A 19,988-nucleotide genomic window follows, 5' to 3' on the forward strand; every position below is an offset into this window, starting at 1 on the left:
CATAGAGAGAGAGAAGGTCAGGGCCGAGTCAACGCCGCCTCGGGGCGAGTGAGGACCTGGAATTCATCCTGTCAATACTTTGTTTATGCTTTTGTGTGAAAAAATAGTGTGAAATATTGTAAGAATAGCCTCTGATAGACCATGTGACCGGCTTCACTTTGAGTTGAAACCATAAAGATATGACTTGTTCTTTTATTTACTCAACCTCCACTTGTTTCCTTCCCTCTTCCTCCCTCCTGCCCTCTCTCTCTCTGTTCTTCATCCCGTCCTCTTCCTCCCTCCTGCCCTCTCTCGCTCTTCTTCATCCCGTCCTCTTCCTCCCTCCTGCCCTCCCTCTCGCTGTTCTTCATCCCGTCCTCTTCCTCCCTCCTGCCCTCTCTTGCTCTTCTTCATTCCGTCCTCTTCCTCCCTCCTGCCCTCTCTCGCTGTTCTTCATCCCGTCCTCTTCCTCCCTCCTGCCCTCTCTCTCGCTGATCTTCATCCCGTCCTCTTCCTCCCTCCTGCCCTCTCTCTCGCTGTTCTCCATCCCGTCCTCTTCCTCCCTCCTGCCCTCTCTCTCGCTGTTCTCCATCCCGTCTTCTTCCTCCCTCCTGCCCTCTCTCGCTCTTCTTCCCGTCCTCTTCCTCCCTCCTGCCCTCTGTCGCTGCTCTCCATCCCGTCCTCATCCTCCCTCCTCTCCTCTGTTCTTCATCCCGTCCTCTTCCTCCCTCCTCTCCTCTGTTCTTCTCCTCAGGTTCTCTGCGGTCCAGGCCTGTGAGCAGCAGCTGCTCAGCTTCCGTGGTCTCTCCAGCTCTCTGGTCCGGTGGCTCCAGACGGCTCAGGAGCAGCTTCCCCCCAAAGAGGCCAACCTCAACACCGAGGGTCTGCAGAAACGAGTGCAGCAGCTCAAGGTCGGGACAACAGCACTGAACTCTGCATCTACCTGTTGTTGTTTGACTCCAGTGATGGAAACTGAATTGTTTTTTCCTTCAGGACTTGTTGAACGACTGGGAGTCCCAGGGATCCCGGGTCCAGGAGCTGAGTAAGACCGGCTCCGAGCTGGAGTCCCTCATCATCGACATCACCGCTCCTCGGACCAAAAGTGGTGAGAGCGGCCAATCAAAACAATCCTCCTGCTCTCCTTCAGTTTTACATGACTTGTTTTCCACATGAGAGTATTTGAGCGATTTAGGTGAGATTTACAGATGATGCACGTGGGAGGAAAAGTCCACAAGAGCTTTAGAGAATCAAAAACCACAGGAGCAGAGAAGAAGAATGTACAGAGCCAATCAGAATGCCAGAGAATTTTATTTATTATACATTCTGCTTCGGTCATTTGTCCTCATATAGTTAATATACACAAATATATGTGTTTATGTTGCTTTTCACATGGCTTCTGTCCAGCTCTTTGTAGTGAGCTCAGTTTGTGTTGCTGTTTTCTACCTGTTGGTGCATCACTGGTGCTGTTGTGTGTTTGTGGCCCGGCCGTAGTGCAGCTGTCTCAGTCTGGTGTGTGTGTGTGTGTGTGTGTGTGTTTCTCCCAGGTGCCCCACACATCAATGGCTCAGCAGGTCCCAGCAGTGTCAATGGCATTCACACCTGCAAAGGTGAGCTCGTCCTTACTGAGAGATTCTAGTGTTCTCTGTGTTCTCTACTGTCGTGTCTCTGTCGGCTTTATATCCGTGCAAAACATCTGTCAGTGGCAAATGTGTTCACTTAATAAAACTTTAATAAAAAGGTTAATATCAACTGCAGCCTTTATTATCCTACTTTACTACATTATTGCAGATCTGTCCACTCTTTCTCTGCGTCTCTGCTCTGCTGCTCATCTCAACCCTTTTTCTTTCCCCCTCTTCTTGCTCTCTCGTGCTCTCAGACCTGACGGAGCTGCAGGTGGCCGTGTCCGACGTGAACGGTCGATACGAGTCGCTGGGCGGAGAGGTGAAAGATCGTGTCAGTCGCCAGCAGGACTCGCTGGAGCTGAGGCAGAAGGCCAAGCAGGGCGCAGAGGAGCTGAAGAGCTGGCTGACCGACAAAGAGCAGAGTCTGAGACAGGGACAGGCCGCCTCCCCCTCCAAACCTGAGGCGGTGCGCGCCCAGGCCCAGGAGAACAAGGTACAGAGCCGGGTTCACCTCCTCTGTAAGGGCTCGGGTTCGGTTCATGCTTTTTCAAAGGGGAACTAATAAAACAACCTGGTGTTTATTACAGCTTCTGTCCTTTTTTAAAAACCAAATAAACAGCAGATAAGACCCACACTGACACAAACATGTTATATCTGATAAACTCTTATGTTTTATCTTATGAACTGTTCATCTTCCCTCCTCCTCCTCTCCAGGCTCTGCTCTCGGAGCTGGCCGAGCACTCTGGGACGGTGGAGGAGTTGAAGAGCTCACTGAGGAAGCTCATCGCTGACAACCCTGACTCTCCTGAAGCTGACAGCTGGAGACAACAGCTGCAAGAGATAGGTACGAGCTGCGGATCGGAAGCCATTTTACAGAAAATGATAAACCGACTACATCTCTTAAGGGAATAAAATAGAACGCTTGCTGACTTCAATGCTGCTTTCCCCTCTAACTTTATAATATTGTATTTTACAATTAAATGTAGATAGCCTGTTATATATTTGAAGACCAATGTCGTCTGTATGAATATGAGAATGAAAGAACAAGGAAATGTTTGGACAATCTGAAGTGGTACATAGCTGTTAATATTGAGGTGATATAATATATAGTAATTGTTGATTTTCCATCATGACTACTGACGTCTGTAAATACACACTTAAATATATTTCCCATATAATAACACTCATTCTTGCCAGAAGTGCCTTTTGAGTACTTAATGCTTTATTTACTAATTTCTAGATTTTTTTTAGAAATTTCTAGGAAGCTAGAAACTAATTTAAAATGATGAGAACGACCTTTTTTATGACCACGAGAAGCAGCTACTTGTGATGCTCAGCTGTCGGGATCATAGAAATACTTTCAGGTACTTTACAGCACAAACATTTTCAAAAAGGCCCCGGCCCATTGCCTTCAGAATTTGAAGAGAAAGCGATACCAGTATTATCCAGGGACAGAGTGGGAAGTGTCATTCGTTCTTTTGCACATTTGATATTTTTACCAGAGCCTCATATGAGGTAACACGGACAAAAATATTTTAAGTGAAATCCAACAAGGGGGCTTTTATATTTCCTATATTATAAAGTCTTTTCATAGCTTCGTGAACTGCTACACACACACACACACACACACACACACACACAGACGCAGACACACACACACAGACGCACACACACACATACAGACGCATACTGGATGCCCACAACATGAGTCAGAGAAGGAGAAGGAAGAAAGACAAAATTAATGTTAAATCAAGGAAACAGATTTCTTCTCCATCACTGATATAATGCTGATATCTGATTAACCTAATATACACTGTAATGTAACAGGACTTTTTATTGTACAACTTTCCTTTTGTCACTTTTTAGTGGAACATATACACAAATATCCACATTTAGTTTTCTTTTTAACTCCTTCCTCTGCTCTTCATTTCTCCAGACTCCCGCTGGCAGACAACCAATCAGAACGCAGCCCAGAGGCAGACGGAGCTGGAGACCTGTGCCGATAGGCTGGGCAGCTTCGCCTCAGCAGCCAATCAGCTGGGCCCGTGGCTGCGGGAGAAGGAGCTGATGATGAGCGTGTTGGGACCTTTGAGCATCGACCCCAACATGCTCACCACACAGAAACAACAAGTGCAGGTGTGTGGCAGACACACAAGAGATCAACAACAGATATCAAAGTTCACAAAGTCACAATCAAGATAGAGAATCCAGAAGGAGCGAAATATGCAACTGATATGAATTAATGATTCTATTTAGTGAAAGAATAATAAACATCAACGTTATGATTGATGATTTGATTGAGGTGCAGCCTTTTTGTTAAAATTTTCAAATTACAAGGTGTAAAATGATATTTGAAACTATAATTGTAGATATTGATGTCTTATAGAATTTCTCCACGAGTTTCTTCAGACTTTCTCATGGTTTATTCTCTTTCCTTCAGTTCATGATGCGTGAGTTTGACACCCGGCGGCCGCAGTTTGACCAGCTGACCCAGTCCGCCGAGGGGATCCTCTCCCAGACCGGTGACTCCGCCCAGGACGCCAAGGACCTGGCGGAGGTGCGGGCGGAGCTGGGCTCTATCTCGCAGCAGTGGGAAGACCTGACAGGCCGACTGACCCAGAGGTCCAGCCACATCGACCAGGCCCAGGGAACCAGCGAGCGCTACCAGGTGAGACGAGTCTAAGTAGGAGTGGTTTGAAGTTCACAGGAGGATCCTCTAACCTCGCTCCTCTCCTGCTCAGGCTCTGCTCAGGCAGCTCTCCTCCAGTGTCTCCGGTCTGGGCGAGAGGCTGGACGCCCAGGCCTCACTGAGCGCCCAGCCCGAGGCGCTGAAACGCCGCCTGCAGGAAACCGGAGAGATCCGCTCGGAGCTGGAGCGACGGCGGACCGAGCTCGCCGAGGCCGAGAGGCTCTGCCACGAGCTGAGCGCCATCGTAGCTGAACCGTACCTGAAGGAGGAGCTGAGCAAACGGCTGGAGAGCGTCAGCGCTCCACTGAGGAACCTGGAGGAGCGAGCAGGTCGGTGGAGTTTATTTGATTTATCTGTGTTGGTCTTAATCGGTCCCGCTTTAGCTCTAATAGGATTATTGTTTCCATAACAAGGAAACTCTCCTAACAAATCCACTAAAATAAACACAATCCTCGAGTCCTCTTTGTGATTTCTTTGTTTAAAGTTCCCTCTCAGTGTTTGTGTTTGTAATCCCCTGTTCGGTGCTCTGCTCTCCTCCAGCCGACGGCCTCTCTCAGCTGCAGGCGGCCCTCTCCTCCACGCAGCAGTTCCAGCAGATGTTCGAGGAGCTGCGCTCGTGGCTCGACCAACAGGCCGATCCCAGAGACTCCACCACGGACGCCCTGCCCTGCCAGCCCCCGGCCCTCCGCTCCCTGCTGGCTCAGACAGACGAGCTGCAGCGCGGCATCGCCAGCCAGCGCGGCTCCTACGAGCTGCTTCAGGCCGAGGGGGCGTCGCTGCTCGCCACGCTCCCGGCGGGCGGAGACGAGCGCTCCAGCCTCCAGTCTCGCCTGGCGTCCCTGCGACAGGACTGGGAGGGGCTGAACCAGAGACTCTCTGAGCGTGAGAGCAGACTGAAGAACACGCTGAGCAAAGCGGAGACCTACCAGCAGCACAAGGCCGAGCTCATCCCCTGGTTATCAGACTGCGAAGAGAAAGACGGAGAGATGCAGCCGGCGCTGGACTCGTCTGCCCTGGACGACGCCCTGCAGAGGACACGAGGTCTGACCCTTGACCTGGAGAGACGGCAGCCGCTGCTCGAGTCCTTCAACACCGCAGCCGACCAGCTGCTGGAGCAGTGCTGCATCGGGGAGGAGGAGGTACACACCTGGTGTTCTGTCAGTGATGCGCAGGTCTCAGATTAAGTTAATAAAGAAAACTAAATGGATTTCAAACTGATTTCTTGCAGGTGCGAGATGAGAAGGCCCAGCTGAACCGCCGGGTGGACGCACTGGGAGAGAGGCTCCACAGCCGCAGCTCCCAGCTGGAGGAGCTGGCCGGGCGGCTGAAGGAGTTTGAAGAGGGAAGACAGACTGTGGAGAGGAGGCTGGAGGCCGCCAAGCACCAGATCGAAGTCCAGGAGGCTCTGGGTCCTCAGGTACTGGAAACCAGTTGGTCCCATTGTCATTTACAAAGTGTCTCACAATGGTTTCAGTACAGAAGGACTCACATCCACTTCTCTTCCATGCAGGCGTGCAGCGCCAAGAGCCTGGAGCGGTTGAGGAGTCAGCAGGAGAACCTGAGGTCCCTGCAGCCCCAGGTGGTCTACCTCCGAGACCTGGCCCAGGGGCTGGTGCAGGACGCTCCTCAGACACCAGGGGGCGGCACCGGGGGGGCCCAGAGGCTTCAGGAGCAGGCCCAAGACACAGAGAAGGAGTACGATGACGTTACTGGCAAGGTGAGCAGCGTCCTGGTCAGGAACAACAGGTTTTTAAAATGTGACGACCTGCAGGTTTGGTTTGAGATGTTTGAGCAAATAGAGACTGAAGACAAATTCCTTCTTCTGTTCATATCCATGTGAATTATTTCAGGGTTTTAAGGACGTGTTTTTCTTTGTAGCTTCTTCTAAGCACTCCGCAAAAAACTCTACCTCATTCCTCCTCCAAGGTTTGACCAGAGGTGTCTAATTAAAGCTCATTTAATCCAAATTCTACTCGACCCACTTATAAAAAGTAACCGAGCTTCGGAAGATGAAGAGAAGAGCCGTCACCACAGATCTGACTTAATGTAACCTCCACAATTTATGCAGTCTGGAGTGAAGAGATGTGCTACAGGGGGAAGTATTTATACCAAAGGGGGTCACTGTGTGAGAGGGTGTCACAGCTAGTGTGTGTGTGTGTGTGTGTGTGTGTGTGTGTGTGTGTGTGGTTGCTTAGCAGGCAAGTGTCAGTGAGTTGAAAGAGAGCAGAACAACTATAGCTCCCAGAAGAGATTGAGCCTATAACAGTTGCACTCGTCATATATGGTCATTGTGGAAATTCAACACTTCATCATTGTTTGAAATGTAAACCCAAGCCGCCAGAATTCATGCACCCACACTATTGCATCTATTCTCTGCAATACGGCTTCTAAATATTCCATTTAAGGTAAAGAAAAACATCACATGAGCTCAGAATGTGTGTTAAACTTCCTTGTTTCCACTGAGCTGTTTTATTCCTCTGTTCTAAACGCTGCTGAGCTGCAGGAGATCCTCCTTCTCTTAGATAATGCTCCTCTTGTCTTCTTCTTCTTGCACCTACACTGACTGAGTCTATTTTTACTTGCTGTTGGAGTTGCATCATTTTTCTGCTTTCGTTGCACATGATTCTGTTCCAGGGATTTTGTTTTTTTACAGAGAAAGTTACAACACAAGCTTCTCTTTATCTGGTTAATTTGTGGCGTGAGGAGGCTTATTACACAAGTATCATCACTGTCCTTTATATATAGCACATTTATGGAAAAATTGCAGGAACAATTACAGAATAGACAGATTGTTCATCGCTGGAATACAAAAGTTAAATAAAAAAATGTTTTGTGATAAGGGTTGCAAAATTACGGGAATATTCAAAGTTGGAAACTTTCCATGGGAATTAATGGGAATTAACGGGAATATACGGGAATTAACGGGAATATATGGGAATAAACAGGAATTAACGGGAATTAATGGGAATAAACTGGAAATGTTGTGGGTAATTTATACTAACTGTATTTACCTTGTCATATACAGACATAAATATAAACATTTTGTTTTGTCATAGGCTGATTTGAGCCCTGAGGAAACTTTGGGCACTTGACTATATGCTTCTGCATCGTTGTGTCATTCTTAACATAGGTCTTTTTTATTTTACAATTGATGGATAAATGAATGGAAATAGTCTAGATGAACAGATGAACAATCCTCAATCAGCATGCTAATATGTTTTCCAGAGTAATATCATCGAAGCTTACCTGACTAGTCCTGAATTTTGAATGATGTTTTTATTGCACAGCGTTTCATTTGCGTAGTTTTTTTTTTTTTTTTCAAAATTCCCGAGCTAAACTTCCCATGGAAACTTTCCAGAAATTTACCGGGAAACTTTCCGCCCCTTTGCAACCCTAATTGTGATTCACTTAATTCCCGTTTGAATCTCCTCTCACCTTTTGTCTTTTTCCTCCGTCCACCTCTCGTCTCCCTCCATCCTCAGATCGAACACTGCTGCTCGTCCCTGGAGTCCCGCCTCCAGGGCGTCGGCGAGGTCCAGTCTCACGTGCGGGACGTGTTCTCGCGCCTCGCCGACCTGGACGATGAGCTGGACTCCCTCAGTCCCGCTGGACGCGACGCCGACTCCCTGGCGTCTCAGGCCGACACTCTGAAGGGCTTCCTGTCCCGTCTGAGCGACCTGAGGACGGAGCTGGAGGGCCACGGGTCGGAGTGCACCACCATGCTGCGGCGAGAAGGCTCCTCCCCCGACCTGCTGGCGCTCAGGAGGGAGACGGAGGCTCTGAGCCGCCAAGCCGGAAAGGTTAGGCTTGATTTTCCTTTATTGTTAATCCGATCTAATCTGAATCTGCATGAATTGACTCTTCATTCTGCTGTTGCCAGCTGAGCGAGCGCAGCCAGGCCCGGTTGGACCAGATCGAGGACGCCGCGGCGAAGGTTCAGGACTTCTACCGACTGGTGGCGGAGCTGCAAGGGCTTCTGGGTAGAGCTGAGGAGGGGCTGGGCGCTCAGGGCCTGGTGGGCACCGAGGTGGAGATGATCAAACAGCAGCTGCAGGAGTTCAAGGTAGGACAGAGTTTCGCTGGTGGTTATTTCCCGTGGATGTGACGTGTGCAGAGTTGTGTGTGTGAGTGTATGTTTGTGTAGCGTTCAGCTCTTTGTGTTGACAATGGTCACAGATTCAGATTGGAATCTGATTTGCAGCAGTTGTATTTTATTCTTTATCTTCTCTTTCTGCATTAGTACATTTGGTCTTGTTCCAGGTTTTCTTTGTTATGTACGAGTACTAGTCAAGTACATGTTGTTGGCGTGTTGTTGGCGTGTTGTTGGCGTGTTGTTGGCGTGTTGTTGGCGTGTTGTTGGACGTTATAATTTCCACTCTGGGTGAAAACAGTAGAAAGTCAAACTGAAATCAGGGTCAAAAGTTTGAACGTGTTTGTCTACACTGTCTCTCCCTCTCCACTCTCACCATAAAATGAGTTTACACAGTTAAGCAGGAATTCTTCAAGTTTATGAGTGTGTGTGTATGTGTGTGTGTGTGTGTACATGTGTACGTGTGTGTGTGAGAGATGAATAGTGACATTCAATATTTATAGAGGCTCTGAGGAGATCTGTGTCCATCGCTTCCTTTCGCTCATTCCTCTGGAGACCATGAGGTCAGAGAGTTTGTGTGTGTGTGTGTGTCTGTGTGTGTGTGTGTGTGTGTATCAGAGATGGTGATTAGTGGAGTCACACATTTCTTATAAATCTCTTGACACGCTGCTGAATCACACAGTTGTTGTTTTTTTGCTGTTTCTTTCCAAAAGGATCATTATGATTCTTCTTCTGCATTTTTCTTCACATTTTCACTTCTAGACGTAAATATTTAGTACATGTTGAGTAGAATTATATGATTTTCCACTTACGCTGCAACTAATGATTATTTTCAATATTGATTAATGCATCTTTGACCTGAACTTTATCTCACTTCCTCACAACGTTACACAACCCAAACGTTCTTATTGTACACAGATAGAAAATGGAAATCAGTAAATCTGTTTCTTGGAGGAATTCCGAACAAAGGGAGGAGGAGAAACTAAATCCTGCAAAGTTTCTGTAACTTCTTGGTCTTGAAAACATAATGTTTGGTTATTGGACGCATCTGTTTTAAGAGAAATAGATTTTTTCTGTCCTGAATTGTCTCGGGCAGCGCTGACCTCAGGAATGTCCTCTGCTGGCTCGTCCTTTGTGTTTCAGAGCACAGACCTTTCTTTCAGTCTGACCACTATCATTAAAGAGCACATTCTCCTACCGTGATGTCACTTCCTGTCCACTCTCAGAACCATGTGAGCGCCCAGCGGAGGTATGCACGAATTCCTCACTCCCCCGGCACACTTAGCACTTCTCTGTTGATGCTCCCAGAATGCTTTGCTGTTTGTAGGATCGATGAGTCATGTGAGAGCTAATCACATTCACGCGTTTGAAAAACTGAGTCGTGTTCGTGCTCACCCCCCCACCCCCCCCGAGAGCGTTCAGATGTGTGGGTGGATCAAGGAACTTTCTTTCTTTTATTTTTTTTACCTCTGATTCTCTTTGGGCTGGTTCCTGCTCTTTCATTCTCACTCTCTCTCTTCTTGTTCTTTTCATCTCTTCATTTCATTATTTGGATATTCACTGAATCCCCCCCGCTGCCCTCCCATCTCTCTCCTGTGCTACTAACCTCTTTACCTGCTCCTTTCTTCCTCAACCCCCTCTCCGTCTGTTTCTGGGTCTCTCTCTCTCTCTCTCTCTCTCTCTTTTTGTCTATCCATCCATCCCCCCTCGCAGGTCTCTTAATGAGGGCGAGTGGAGTTTCTTGTGTGGCAGAGAACAGAGAGAGGAGATAAAGAGGAGGATGAGAGGAGAGAGGGATTCAGAGGAAGCCTGTGAAGCGCTAACAGGCGACACATGAAACAGATCCAGCTCAGACTCAAAGAGGCTGTGACATGTGTTTCTCCTGGTTCACAGTTACATGAATCACGTCTACAGGTGCACTCACATGAGAAATGACTGGAGAAATACTCACGTCAGCAGTTTCACACGATTCTAAAGGGCAGGTCATTATTTTCTCCTTGTACATTTCAATATCAAACCAGAGGAACTGAATACTGAGCACTTGTTACACAGGAAATAGCCGAAAAAGGAAATACAAGTATTCATTAAAAAGAGATTGGTCTGCTGTACAATATTAATCTAATGACCAATTTTTAGTGTATATTATATATTTGATAATGTAAATATATATTTATATACCGATGCCAATATCAGTAGGTAAAGCATTTCTGATAATGATACATGGTCTAATATAAAATGTCGTTATCAAACCCTGACAAAGTATAATTGAGTCTTGATAGTTTAAGGTATAGTCCTAAACTTTGTTATAAGTAATTATAATTGTTCTAAAACAATAAAATATATAGAACTAGAAATGAGACCGTTTTTATTTAAAATATAAATGTACTAATACAGACTTACTTACACAAATTATAAAACAAAAACAATCTATAAAATGACGTGTATCAAGGTAACCTCCCATTAAATGAATAAGTTATTTAGTTATATATTTAATAAGATTGCATTGGGCTGTGTATTATATTAGTTCTGTATCTGCTGATGGCCTATTTTGAAAATCCATAAGATCAGAGGAGCAGGAATCGATCAGAAGAAGAAGAAGAGTTTCCTCCAGTGAAGCTGTGAACTCTGAGCCGAGGAGCAGAATGTAGAACAGCTCCTGTCTGCCGGGTATGTAGAGCAGAGAGAAGTGGTCTGTCACTCTATCTGGGGGCAGAGGGGTATTTATAGGAGGGCACCGATGGGGGGGGGGGCAGCAGGAGAGGGTGATGTGGAAAGAGAGAAAAGGGCAGAAAACAGGAGTCGACGTGCATTTTGATCGTGAGGCTGCACAGATGCACAAGGTCAGATAAGGAAGTGATTATGTTAAGTAAAGATCGTGTTCTAATTGTGTGAAGAGGTGAATTTCTTTCATCCTCTCTTTGAAGCCTCCTCCTCCTCTTCTCTCCTCCTGCTTTGTCTCCTCCTCTTCTCTCCCTCCTCTCCCTTCCCTCTCTCTCCCTCTCTCCCTCTCTCCCTCCCTCTCTCTCTCCCTTTCACTGCTGTAACTGATCCAACTCGGCTCATTTCAAACCTAAACATGTCTGTCTGGCTCCAGCCCCCCCCCCACCACGCCCCTCCCCCACCAGACCCCATTTCCAATCCAGAGGGATGATGTCATACCAATGCTTAGAAAGACGAAGTGCGTGTGTGTGTGTGTGTGTGTGGGTGTGTAGGGGGGGGTTTGTGAATATGGGTGGGAGAGGGGTCCTGGGAGTGGGAGGTGACGTAGTGAGATTATTGTTTAAACTTCCCAACAGTGATCTCACACTGGAGCACTGGGTCAGGAGAGAAAACCCAGTTCCTCCTCTTCTCTTTTTATCTTTCATATCGTTCATTATGCAGCTTAAACTAAATCTAATGAAACCTCAAAGACAAAAAAACACTTTATTGTGAAACCAACATTTTTTAGCTTGTGTTAAAACAAATGACAAAAATCATGTGAAAGAAGATAAGAAGAGAAACTTGTTTTGATAAAATCAGTTTTTTAACTTCTTCATGCACCGTTTAAATATATAATGAACCAGAAAATCTTTCAATTTCAATTAAATGTTATTTGCATACATTTCCTCAAAGCACTTAACACAGTAGATTTAAGAACTTTGCTCTTTATTAGATAGAAACTTGTTCCTAAAGTAACGTGTTGTGATGGAACCATGTCAACAAAAAGACGATCACATGGGAAATCTAATTTTTAGGTTATTAGTGAATATGTGAAAGAGGGACTGCTCTCAGATCAGTTTGTATAATGTTCTGTCAAAACCAGTCCAAAGAAAAGTGACCGAACCCAACAGACACTTTGTTTTTTGTGTAAAACCAACACAATCAGGTGCTGAGGAGGGGTTTGTGTCGGGTAGCATCACTATTTCAGACACAGCCTTTTTCCTGCCTGTCTGTCTGTGTGTGTGTCTGTCTGTGTGTGTGTGTGTCTGTGTGTCTGTGTGTCTGTGTGTCTGTGTGTCTGTCTGTCTGTCTGTTTTCCCCAGTCCGAGTTTTGCTATTTGTCCAGTCCATGTTTATACATGGGCATCCTGTCTGCAGGTATGTGCTACTGTGGAATCTGTGTTTGTATTTAGGTTTGCTCCGTGGGTTGATGAGAGGTGTGTGTGTCTGTCTGTGTCTGTGTCTGTGTGTGTGTGTGTGTGTGCGCTACATCAGAGGATGCTTCTAATTCCTGTCTTTTTCGGGGTGCAACCGGAATCTCAGCTGTCTCCCCACCCCACCCTCACACACACACAAATACACACACACACACACATTCGGGTGTGGCATCAACATCCCTCTGCATGTTCCTGACTCCCTCGGTCCCGAAGCAGCTGACATGGTCGCTGGGTGGGATGAGAAAAAACACACACACACACACACACACACACACACACACACACACACACACACTATAAACCTGTAGCTGCAGATGGACATTCCAGGGAAGGGCTGGTTAGTCTGGGTGACAGCAGAACAGGAGGCGTGTGTGTGTGTCTTTGTGTACATATCTCTGTCCTAAATCACGACTGCCAGCCTCCCCCTGTCTTCACACTTTCTCCCGCACCTCCTTTCCCCCCCCTCTCTTATTCCATCTCTCCACGGACTCTCCTCCTCCTCCTCTTCCTCTCATCCTCCTGTAGCCTTCTCTCCTCAGAGTATCTGTGACTCACTCTCTTTCCCCACACCGACTGTGTCAGCAAATATTTAATGATGGGTGTAGAAGTGGAGCCAAACTGGGGTCAGGGTCTTCGGACCCCCTGCTGTGAAGCTGAGATATGTCCTGATTGTCACCTGGAAAGCTGCGAACACTTCTGAATTGTGGATTTTAATAAGTGAGACAGTCAGATGTAGAGATTTTTGACCCTGCAGCTTTTCCAAAAACCCACGTGTGTTCCTTGTAAAATTACATTTTTCCCAAGTGTTAAATAAAAGCAGTGCAATTTATTACGCCTGTTCTCAAGAGCCCATAATTTACTGTGAGGAGTCCGAGCAACGTTCCTGTTCAGGATCTGGAAATCATAAATCACCAGGGTCTAAGATTTCCTGCTAAAAACTCAACGTTCAGACTTTATAAGGTGAAATGAGTCGGTTACACATTTTTTTATTTGAAGTTCACAAGTATTTCAACTGTGTTTCTGCTCTAATCTAACACACTCTCCATTTATCACAGTACAACATCGGCCTGTGGGTTGAATCCAACACAACACACACTGCAATATGAGCTTGAATTTAAATGATATGTTCGATAAAAGCTGTAAATGAAGCAGGTTTCTCTGTATTGACTTTGGATAATGAGTTAATTTAACAGTAACATAAGCTCCTGGTAGTTTTCTCTTTGAAATGACAAACCTCAGTTACGACCCTGAAACAGTTTTATAACATCCGGGAAAGTAAAAAACACTTTTATCCACGAGGTCGGTCCAGCTTCTTATAATAAGGAAAAATGTAAATAATCGAAACCACACGTTCAAATAAACTGACGGCTGCAAAACGTGTGAAATTCAAAGCGTGAAAGAAGCTGACGAAGAATAAACACGGAGAAGTCCAAGTCTCCTAACGAGCTCCAGCAGAACGGATTCTAACGAGCTCCAGTTCAGTGTGTCAGAACCAGTCACCCTGCCATGACCCCCCCCCCAGCTCATCCAAGTCATACGTCACCTGGACGCCAGTGCTGTTTACTGGCCCTCTGTGTGTGTCTGTGTGTGTGTGTCTGTGTGTGTGTGTGTCTGTCTGTGTGTGTGTGTGTGTGTGTGTGACTCTTCTTTCTGTCCGTCCCTATCCAAGGAGCTGATTGGATCATGTTAACATAATTTCTGTAATCGTATAATCTGATTCGTCCGGTTGAACTTCTCTCTAACCTAGACACACACACACACACACACACACACACACACACACACACACACACACACACACACACGCGCACACACACACACACACACTCACTCAACTATATTAATGTAAAAACACACACAGTTATAGCATCGTTAACCCCTGGATGCATCTGTGAGTGAAAGTGACTTACGGTTGTCTTGGGCTTGTATGATCTATATGTCTGCGATAGTGTGTTAATGTATGAGCGTGTGTATCTGTGTGTGTCTGTGTGTGTGTGCGTGTGTCTGTCTTTCCACTCTCAGGTCGTGTGTTGCTTCAGCTGCTGTGAATTAGAAAGGCATGCCGTGGCTCGGCCTCCTCACTCTCTGGCTTTATCACTCTCTCTCTCTCTCTCTCTCTCTCTCTCTCTCTCTCTCTCTCTCTCTCTCCGTGGAATCCACAACACTGCTGCTGTGGAGGAATCTGTGATAAAAGAAATTCAAATAGTTGCTCTCTTGTATAATAAATAACGTGGGTCAAACCAAAGAAGGATGATAGGATTATTATTCAATCACTTCGCGACATTAAATTACTCTCAGAAATATCCAATTAGTGTCACGGCTCAAAACAGAAAAACAGAGAAACTGATGTAACATTTAAAAATAGGAGTAGAATACATACGTTAAATTAATTATCTTTACTTCCACTAAAGAGATTAGGTTTTCCTTTTATTTGTCGGATAATTATCAAGATTACATAAAAACTACTGGACGGATTAAACCAAAACTTGGTGGGGGGGGGGTACAGCGTGTGTCGGGGGGGGAGGAGCTCATAACATGTTGGTGTGAATCCAGGTCGTAGTTTATCCACATTTGCTCCCACTGAGAACAGTGTGGTGATGGTGGTGTCAGGTGGCTGTGAGGGGGAGGTTCAGGTGTGTGGGAGGTGGAGGAGGCTCCAAGAAAAGGAGAAGAGGAGGGAGAGAGTGAGAAAGAGAGTAAAAGAGAGAGAGAGATGACCTCCACTCTGACCTCCCAGCAGGCAGCCTCACAGGTGTTGTTTTGTGTGTGGGAGCGAGAGTAAGATGAGGTCACACAGAGAGAGGGAGGGAGGGAGAGAGAGAGAGAGAGAGAAAGAGAGAGAGCGAGAGAGAGGATACGTCTATTTTAACCACACTTAACTCCCCCAAATGTTCTCACCCACCACAGAGAACTGACCTCTGAGTGTTTATAATGTGGAAAGTTCTTCCTGCAGTAATCGCACGTGGACATTAAACTGTAGCATGGATCGCTGGACACACACACACCTACACACACACCTACACACACACACCTACACACACACACACACACACACACACACACACACACACACACACACACACACACACACACACCTACACACACACACCTACACACACACACACAAACACACCCACACACACACACTCGCTGCACACACACTGGAAGCAAGACTGGAGAAAGATTTTATTTGCACAAAATCTGCAAACTCTGAAACTACCATTTTAACAGGCAGTGGTGTGTAAAGGTGATTGACAGGTGTGTGTATTGGAGTTGTTGAGTGTGGGGGTGTGGCTTATTTGTTCAGAGGTGTGTGTTTGTGTGCGTGCATAAGTTTCTTTGTGTGACATTCTGTATGTGTGTGCTGGGTGCAGGTCTCTCTGCCTGAGCAGGGTTGAGAACAATAAAAGCTTTCTCTCTTCCCCCCCCCCCCCTCTCTCTCTCACAGACGCACACACTTACACACTTACACACACACACACACACACACACACACACACACACACACACACACAGACACACACTGGCAAGCAGGTGAAATACTCTGCTAGTTAATATAAAACTACCCCTGAGAGTATAACGATGGAGGGTGGAGGGTGAGAGAGAGAGAGAGAGATAGAGAGAGAGAGAGAGAGGCTCATTTCTCCTGCTGCCAGGATTGACTTTGGGTCTGGGAGGGAGCGAGGGATGAAAAGAACAGAGCGAGAGAGAGAGAGAGAGAGAGACAGGTGTTTTCCTCTCGAGTAAATAAATGACCCAGAAAAAGTCAATGATACACGTTGTGCGTTCCACCTGTGTTTGTGTTGATATCACTTAGTGCAGCTAAGTGGTTCCAAGCCTCCAGACACACAACGACAGTGTGAGTCTGTCACTGTGACACAACCGCATTGTGTGTGTCTGTGTGTGTGTGTGTGTGTATGTGTGTGTGTATGTGTGTGTATGTGTGTGTATGTGTGTCCATTAATTAGACACCATCATCCAAAGCTAGGCAGTCAAGTTCGGCACCACAGACTGAAACCAGGGGAAAATGTAAACTGCTAATCCTCTTGACCCTTACTCCTCCTCCTCCTTCCTCCTCCTCCCTCCTCCTCCTCTTCCTCCTCTTTCCTCCTCCCTCCTCTTCCTCCTCCTCCTCCTCCTGTTCCTCCTCTTTCCTCCTCCCTCCTCTTCCTCCTCCTCCTCCTCCTCCCTCCTCCTCTTCCTTCCTCCTCCTCCATCCTCCTTCCTCCTCCTCCTCCTCCTCCTCCTCCTCCTCCTCCCTCCTCCTTCCTCCTCCTCCATCCTCCTTCCTCCTCCTCCTCCTCCTCCCTCCTCCTCCTCCTCTTCCTCATCCTCCTCTTCCTTCCTCCTCCTCCTCCTCTTCCTTCCTCCTCTTCCTTCCTCCTCCTCCATCCTCCTTCCTCCTCCTCCTCCCTCCTCCTCTTCCTTCCTCCTCCTCCATCCTCCTTCCTCCTCCTCCTCCTCCTCCCTCCTCCTCCTCCTCTTCCTCATCCTCCTCTTCCTTCCTCCTCCTCCTCCTCTTCCTTCCTCCTCTTCCTTCCTCCTCCTCCATCCTTCTTCCTCCTCCTCCTCCTCCTCCCTCCTCCTCTTCCTTCCTCCTCCTCCATCCTCCTTCCTCCTTCCTCCTCCTCCTCCTCCTCCCTCCTCCTCCTCCTCTTCCTCATCCTCCTCTTCCTCCTCCTACTCCTCTTTCCTCCTCCTCTTCCTCCCCCCCCCTCCCTCTCCTCTTCCCCCTTCCTCCTCTTCCTTCCTCCTCCTTCCTCCCTCCTCCTCCTCCTCCTCCTTCCTCCTCCTCCCCTCCTCCTCTTCCTTCCTCCTCTTCCTCTTCCTTTTCCTTTTCCTCTTCCTCTTCCTCCTCTTCCTTCCTCCTCCTCTTCCTTCCTCCTCCTCCTCCTCCTCCTCCTTCCTCCTCCTCCCTCCTCCTCTTCCTTCCTCCTCTTCCTCTTCCTTTTCCTCTTCCTCTTCCTCCTCTTCCTTCCTCCTCCTCTTCCTTCCTCCTCCTCCTCCTCCCTCCTCCTCCTTACTCCTCCCCCTCTTCCTCCTCCTCCTTCCTCCTCCTCCTTCCTCCTCCTCATTCTTCCTCCTCCTCCTCCTCCTCCTCCTCCTCCTCCTCCTCCTCCTCCTCCTCCTCCTCCTTCCTCCTCCTTCTCCGCCTCCTCCTCCTCTTTCCTCCTCCTCCTTCTTCCTCCTCGTCCTCTTCCTTCCTCCTCCTCCTCCTCTTCCTGCCTCCTCCTCCTCCTCTTTCTTCCTCCTCCTCCTCCTTCCACTTCCTCCTCTTCCTTCCTCCTCCTCCCTCCTCCTCCATCCTCCTCCACTTCCTTCCTCCTGCCTCCTCCTCCTCCTCCTCCTCCTCCTCCTCCTCCTCCTCCTCCTCCTCCTCTTTCTTTGACTCTTAAACCAGCTGTGACGACTGGGGAAGGAATGAAAATCAGAAGAATGGACTAATCCAATTCAAGTTTAAATAGATCATGGGGGTGTCATGGGTGGAGGCATTGACTCCGGCCCTGTCAATAGTCACTGAGGCGGAGGAAGAAGGGGGTGGGGTTAGGGTGGGGTTGGGGGGGGGTGTGGTCATTTGAATGAGTAAATTAATTCGACTTAATCTGTTCATCCGTCCCTCACGCCTCCTTTACTCTTTCATGTTGTTTTTCTTTTCGATATTTCCTGCTGGCACATCTGTGGACGCCTGGATTCAAATCTTGTGGTGGAATGTCTGTTGGCCGATTCTCCTGCAAGTGCACGTGTGGGTGTGCACGTGTGGGCGTGCACGTGTGGGCGTGCACGTGTGGGTGTGCACGGCAAACCAGTGACAAACCCCTTTTGTTTCTATAAAGACGTTTGCCTTGGACGCGGCAATGACAGCTGCAGTGCAACTGACAGAGGAGGGGGTGGGTGGGTGATGTGGAGGGGAGGAGGGAGGGAGAGAGGGAAGGGGGGGGCAGTTAAAAAGAAAGAGTGGAGTATTTAACTTATTTGACATGCAGGCCACGGGCGGCAGCGTGCAACAGTCGAGAAACAGAGAACTCCTCCTGCGAGTGTTGGGAACGTGTTTGGTTGAGATGAGCCGAGCTCTGGCAAACGGCTTTAAACAAACAGGAGGAGGAGGAGGAGGAGGAGGAGGAGGAGGAGGAGGAGGAGGAGGAGGAGGAGGAACGACACAACGCCTTTAACTCTGGATAACAGGAGGAAAACAAAGTGGCTTAAAGTTCCCTGTGCTGCAGGGCTGTGGGTTGCCATGTTTGCTGGTATCCCCCTTTCTGACTGTGTGGCATCTTAGAGAAACAGACAGGAACCCCCCCACCCTTTTGTTGAGGAGCCCCTTTTCCTCCCGGCCCCTCTCTCTCTCTCTCTTGCTCGCTCTCTCTCTCTCTGACTCACACACACACACACTCCCCGGCTGGGTTGGGTTTCAGCGAAGGCGCAGACGGGAATGCACAAGTGGAGCCTGTGAATATCACAGACTTTAGTGCGTCTACATCTTTTCCATATTGTATTTTACACCAGCAGCTTCTCTTCTTTTGTTGGAAACCTTGAAAAAAAAATGAAATAATGGAGAGAATAAAACCAGACTGGCCTCTCTCTCTCTCTTCCTCGTCTTTCAACAGCCTGGACTATTGCTTCAGGCCCCAGAATCAAATAGACAGCTCTTCACTGATAAGCTTCTTTCTCTCCTGTGGGCTCACGGTCCCGCCCCCCCCCCCCCACTGTGCCTATACCTCCACTCTCCTTTCTTTCTCTCTCGTTCTTTGACTCTGTATCATTTCACTCTCGGAGGCCTGTGTGTTTTGTGCTCCAGAGGGAGTGGATTACAAAGCTCTGGTGAATGCAGCCATCACTAGACTAAAACCTGGTCTGAAATCTGGTGAGTCGGCGTTACACCGTCAAACGATCTGCGTTGACTGAAGAAACCCACATCTGGAATCCATTATCGAGCATTGAAGCTTCTTTAATTCATTCCTCTTTGTGTTTTTACATCCTTCATTTATTTGGAAACGGTTCCAGGAGCAGAAAGTCGCTCGTTGCTCAGCAGGAGATAATCAGCTGCATCCCGGGGTTCAGATGATATTTCTTTTACGAGCAAAAAATCCTCCTCGTTCACAACTCTCTTTCTCTCTGGCTCCACGCCCCCTCCTCCCCCTCCATCGCCACTTAACTCCCTACGCCTCTCTCTCTCTCTCTCTCTTTCACATTCTCTCTCTCTCTGTCGTTTTTCTTTTCTTTTTTGTGAGGAGGGGGAGAGAGAGGAAACCAGCGTGATTGGAGAACTTCCTGTGTTTTAATACCAGTGCAGGAAACAGAACAAACGGAGCTGGATTCAAACACAAACAGCCAGAGAGCAGAGCGAGCGAGCAAGAGAGAGAGAGAGAGAGAGAGAGAGAAAGAGGGAGGGAGGTATTGAGAGAGAGAGCGAGCGGCGAGAGAGAGAGAGAGAAGAGACATGTGAGTGAGTGAGAGAGAGGAGGAGATGAGGG

General features: G+C 47.7%; 1 protein-coding gene across 2 annotated transcripts in view; it reads left to right on the top strand.

The window, feature by feature from the left end:
• Window positions 1-19,988, top strand: part of macf1a (microtubule actin crosslinking factor 1a) — a 134,101-nt gene that overhangs the window by 60,902 nt on the left and 53,211 nt on the right. For both annotated transcript variants that reach the window (XM_061092257.1, XM_061092256.1), the window contains 13 exons: window positions 734-890; window positions 973-1,084; window positions 1,524-1,586; window positions 1,856-2,094; window positions 2,316-2,445; window positions 3,538-3,737; window positions 4,042-4,269; window positions 4,343-4,619; window positions 4,831-5,429; window positions 5,519-5,707; window positions 5,801-6,007; window positions 7,773-8,090; window positions 8,171-8,353. In XM_061092257.1, coding sequence (XP_060948240.1) covers window positions 734-890; window positions 973-1,084; window positions 1,524-1,586; window positions 1,856-2,094; window positions 2,316-2,445; window positions 3,538-3,737; window positions 4,042-4,269; window positions 4,343-4,619; window positions 4,831-5,429; window positions 5,519-5,707; window positions 5,801-6,007; window positions 7,773-8,090; window positions 8,171-8,353 — 2,902 coding nt within the window. The remainder of the gene's footprint in view (window positions 1-733; window positions 891-972; window positions 1,085-1,523; window positions 1,587-1,855; window positions 2,095-2,315; window positions 2,446-3,537; window positions 3,738-4,041; window positions 4,270-4,342; window positions 4,620-4,830; window positions 5,430-5,518; window positions 5,708-5,800; window positions 6,008-7,772; window positions 8,091-8,170; window positions 8,354-19,988) is intronic.

This window comes from Limanda limanda, chromosome 19, assembly GCF_963576545.1.
Source record: "Limanda limanda chromosome 19, fLimLim1.1, whole genome shotgun sequence".
In the NCBI taxonomy this organism is placed as follows: domain Eukaryota; kingdom Metazoa; phylum Chordata; class Actinopteri; order Pleuronectiformes; family Pleuronectidae; genus Limanda; species Limanda limanda.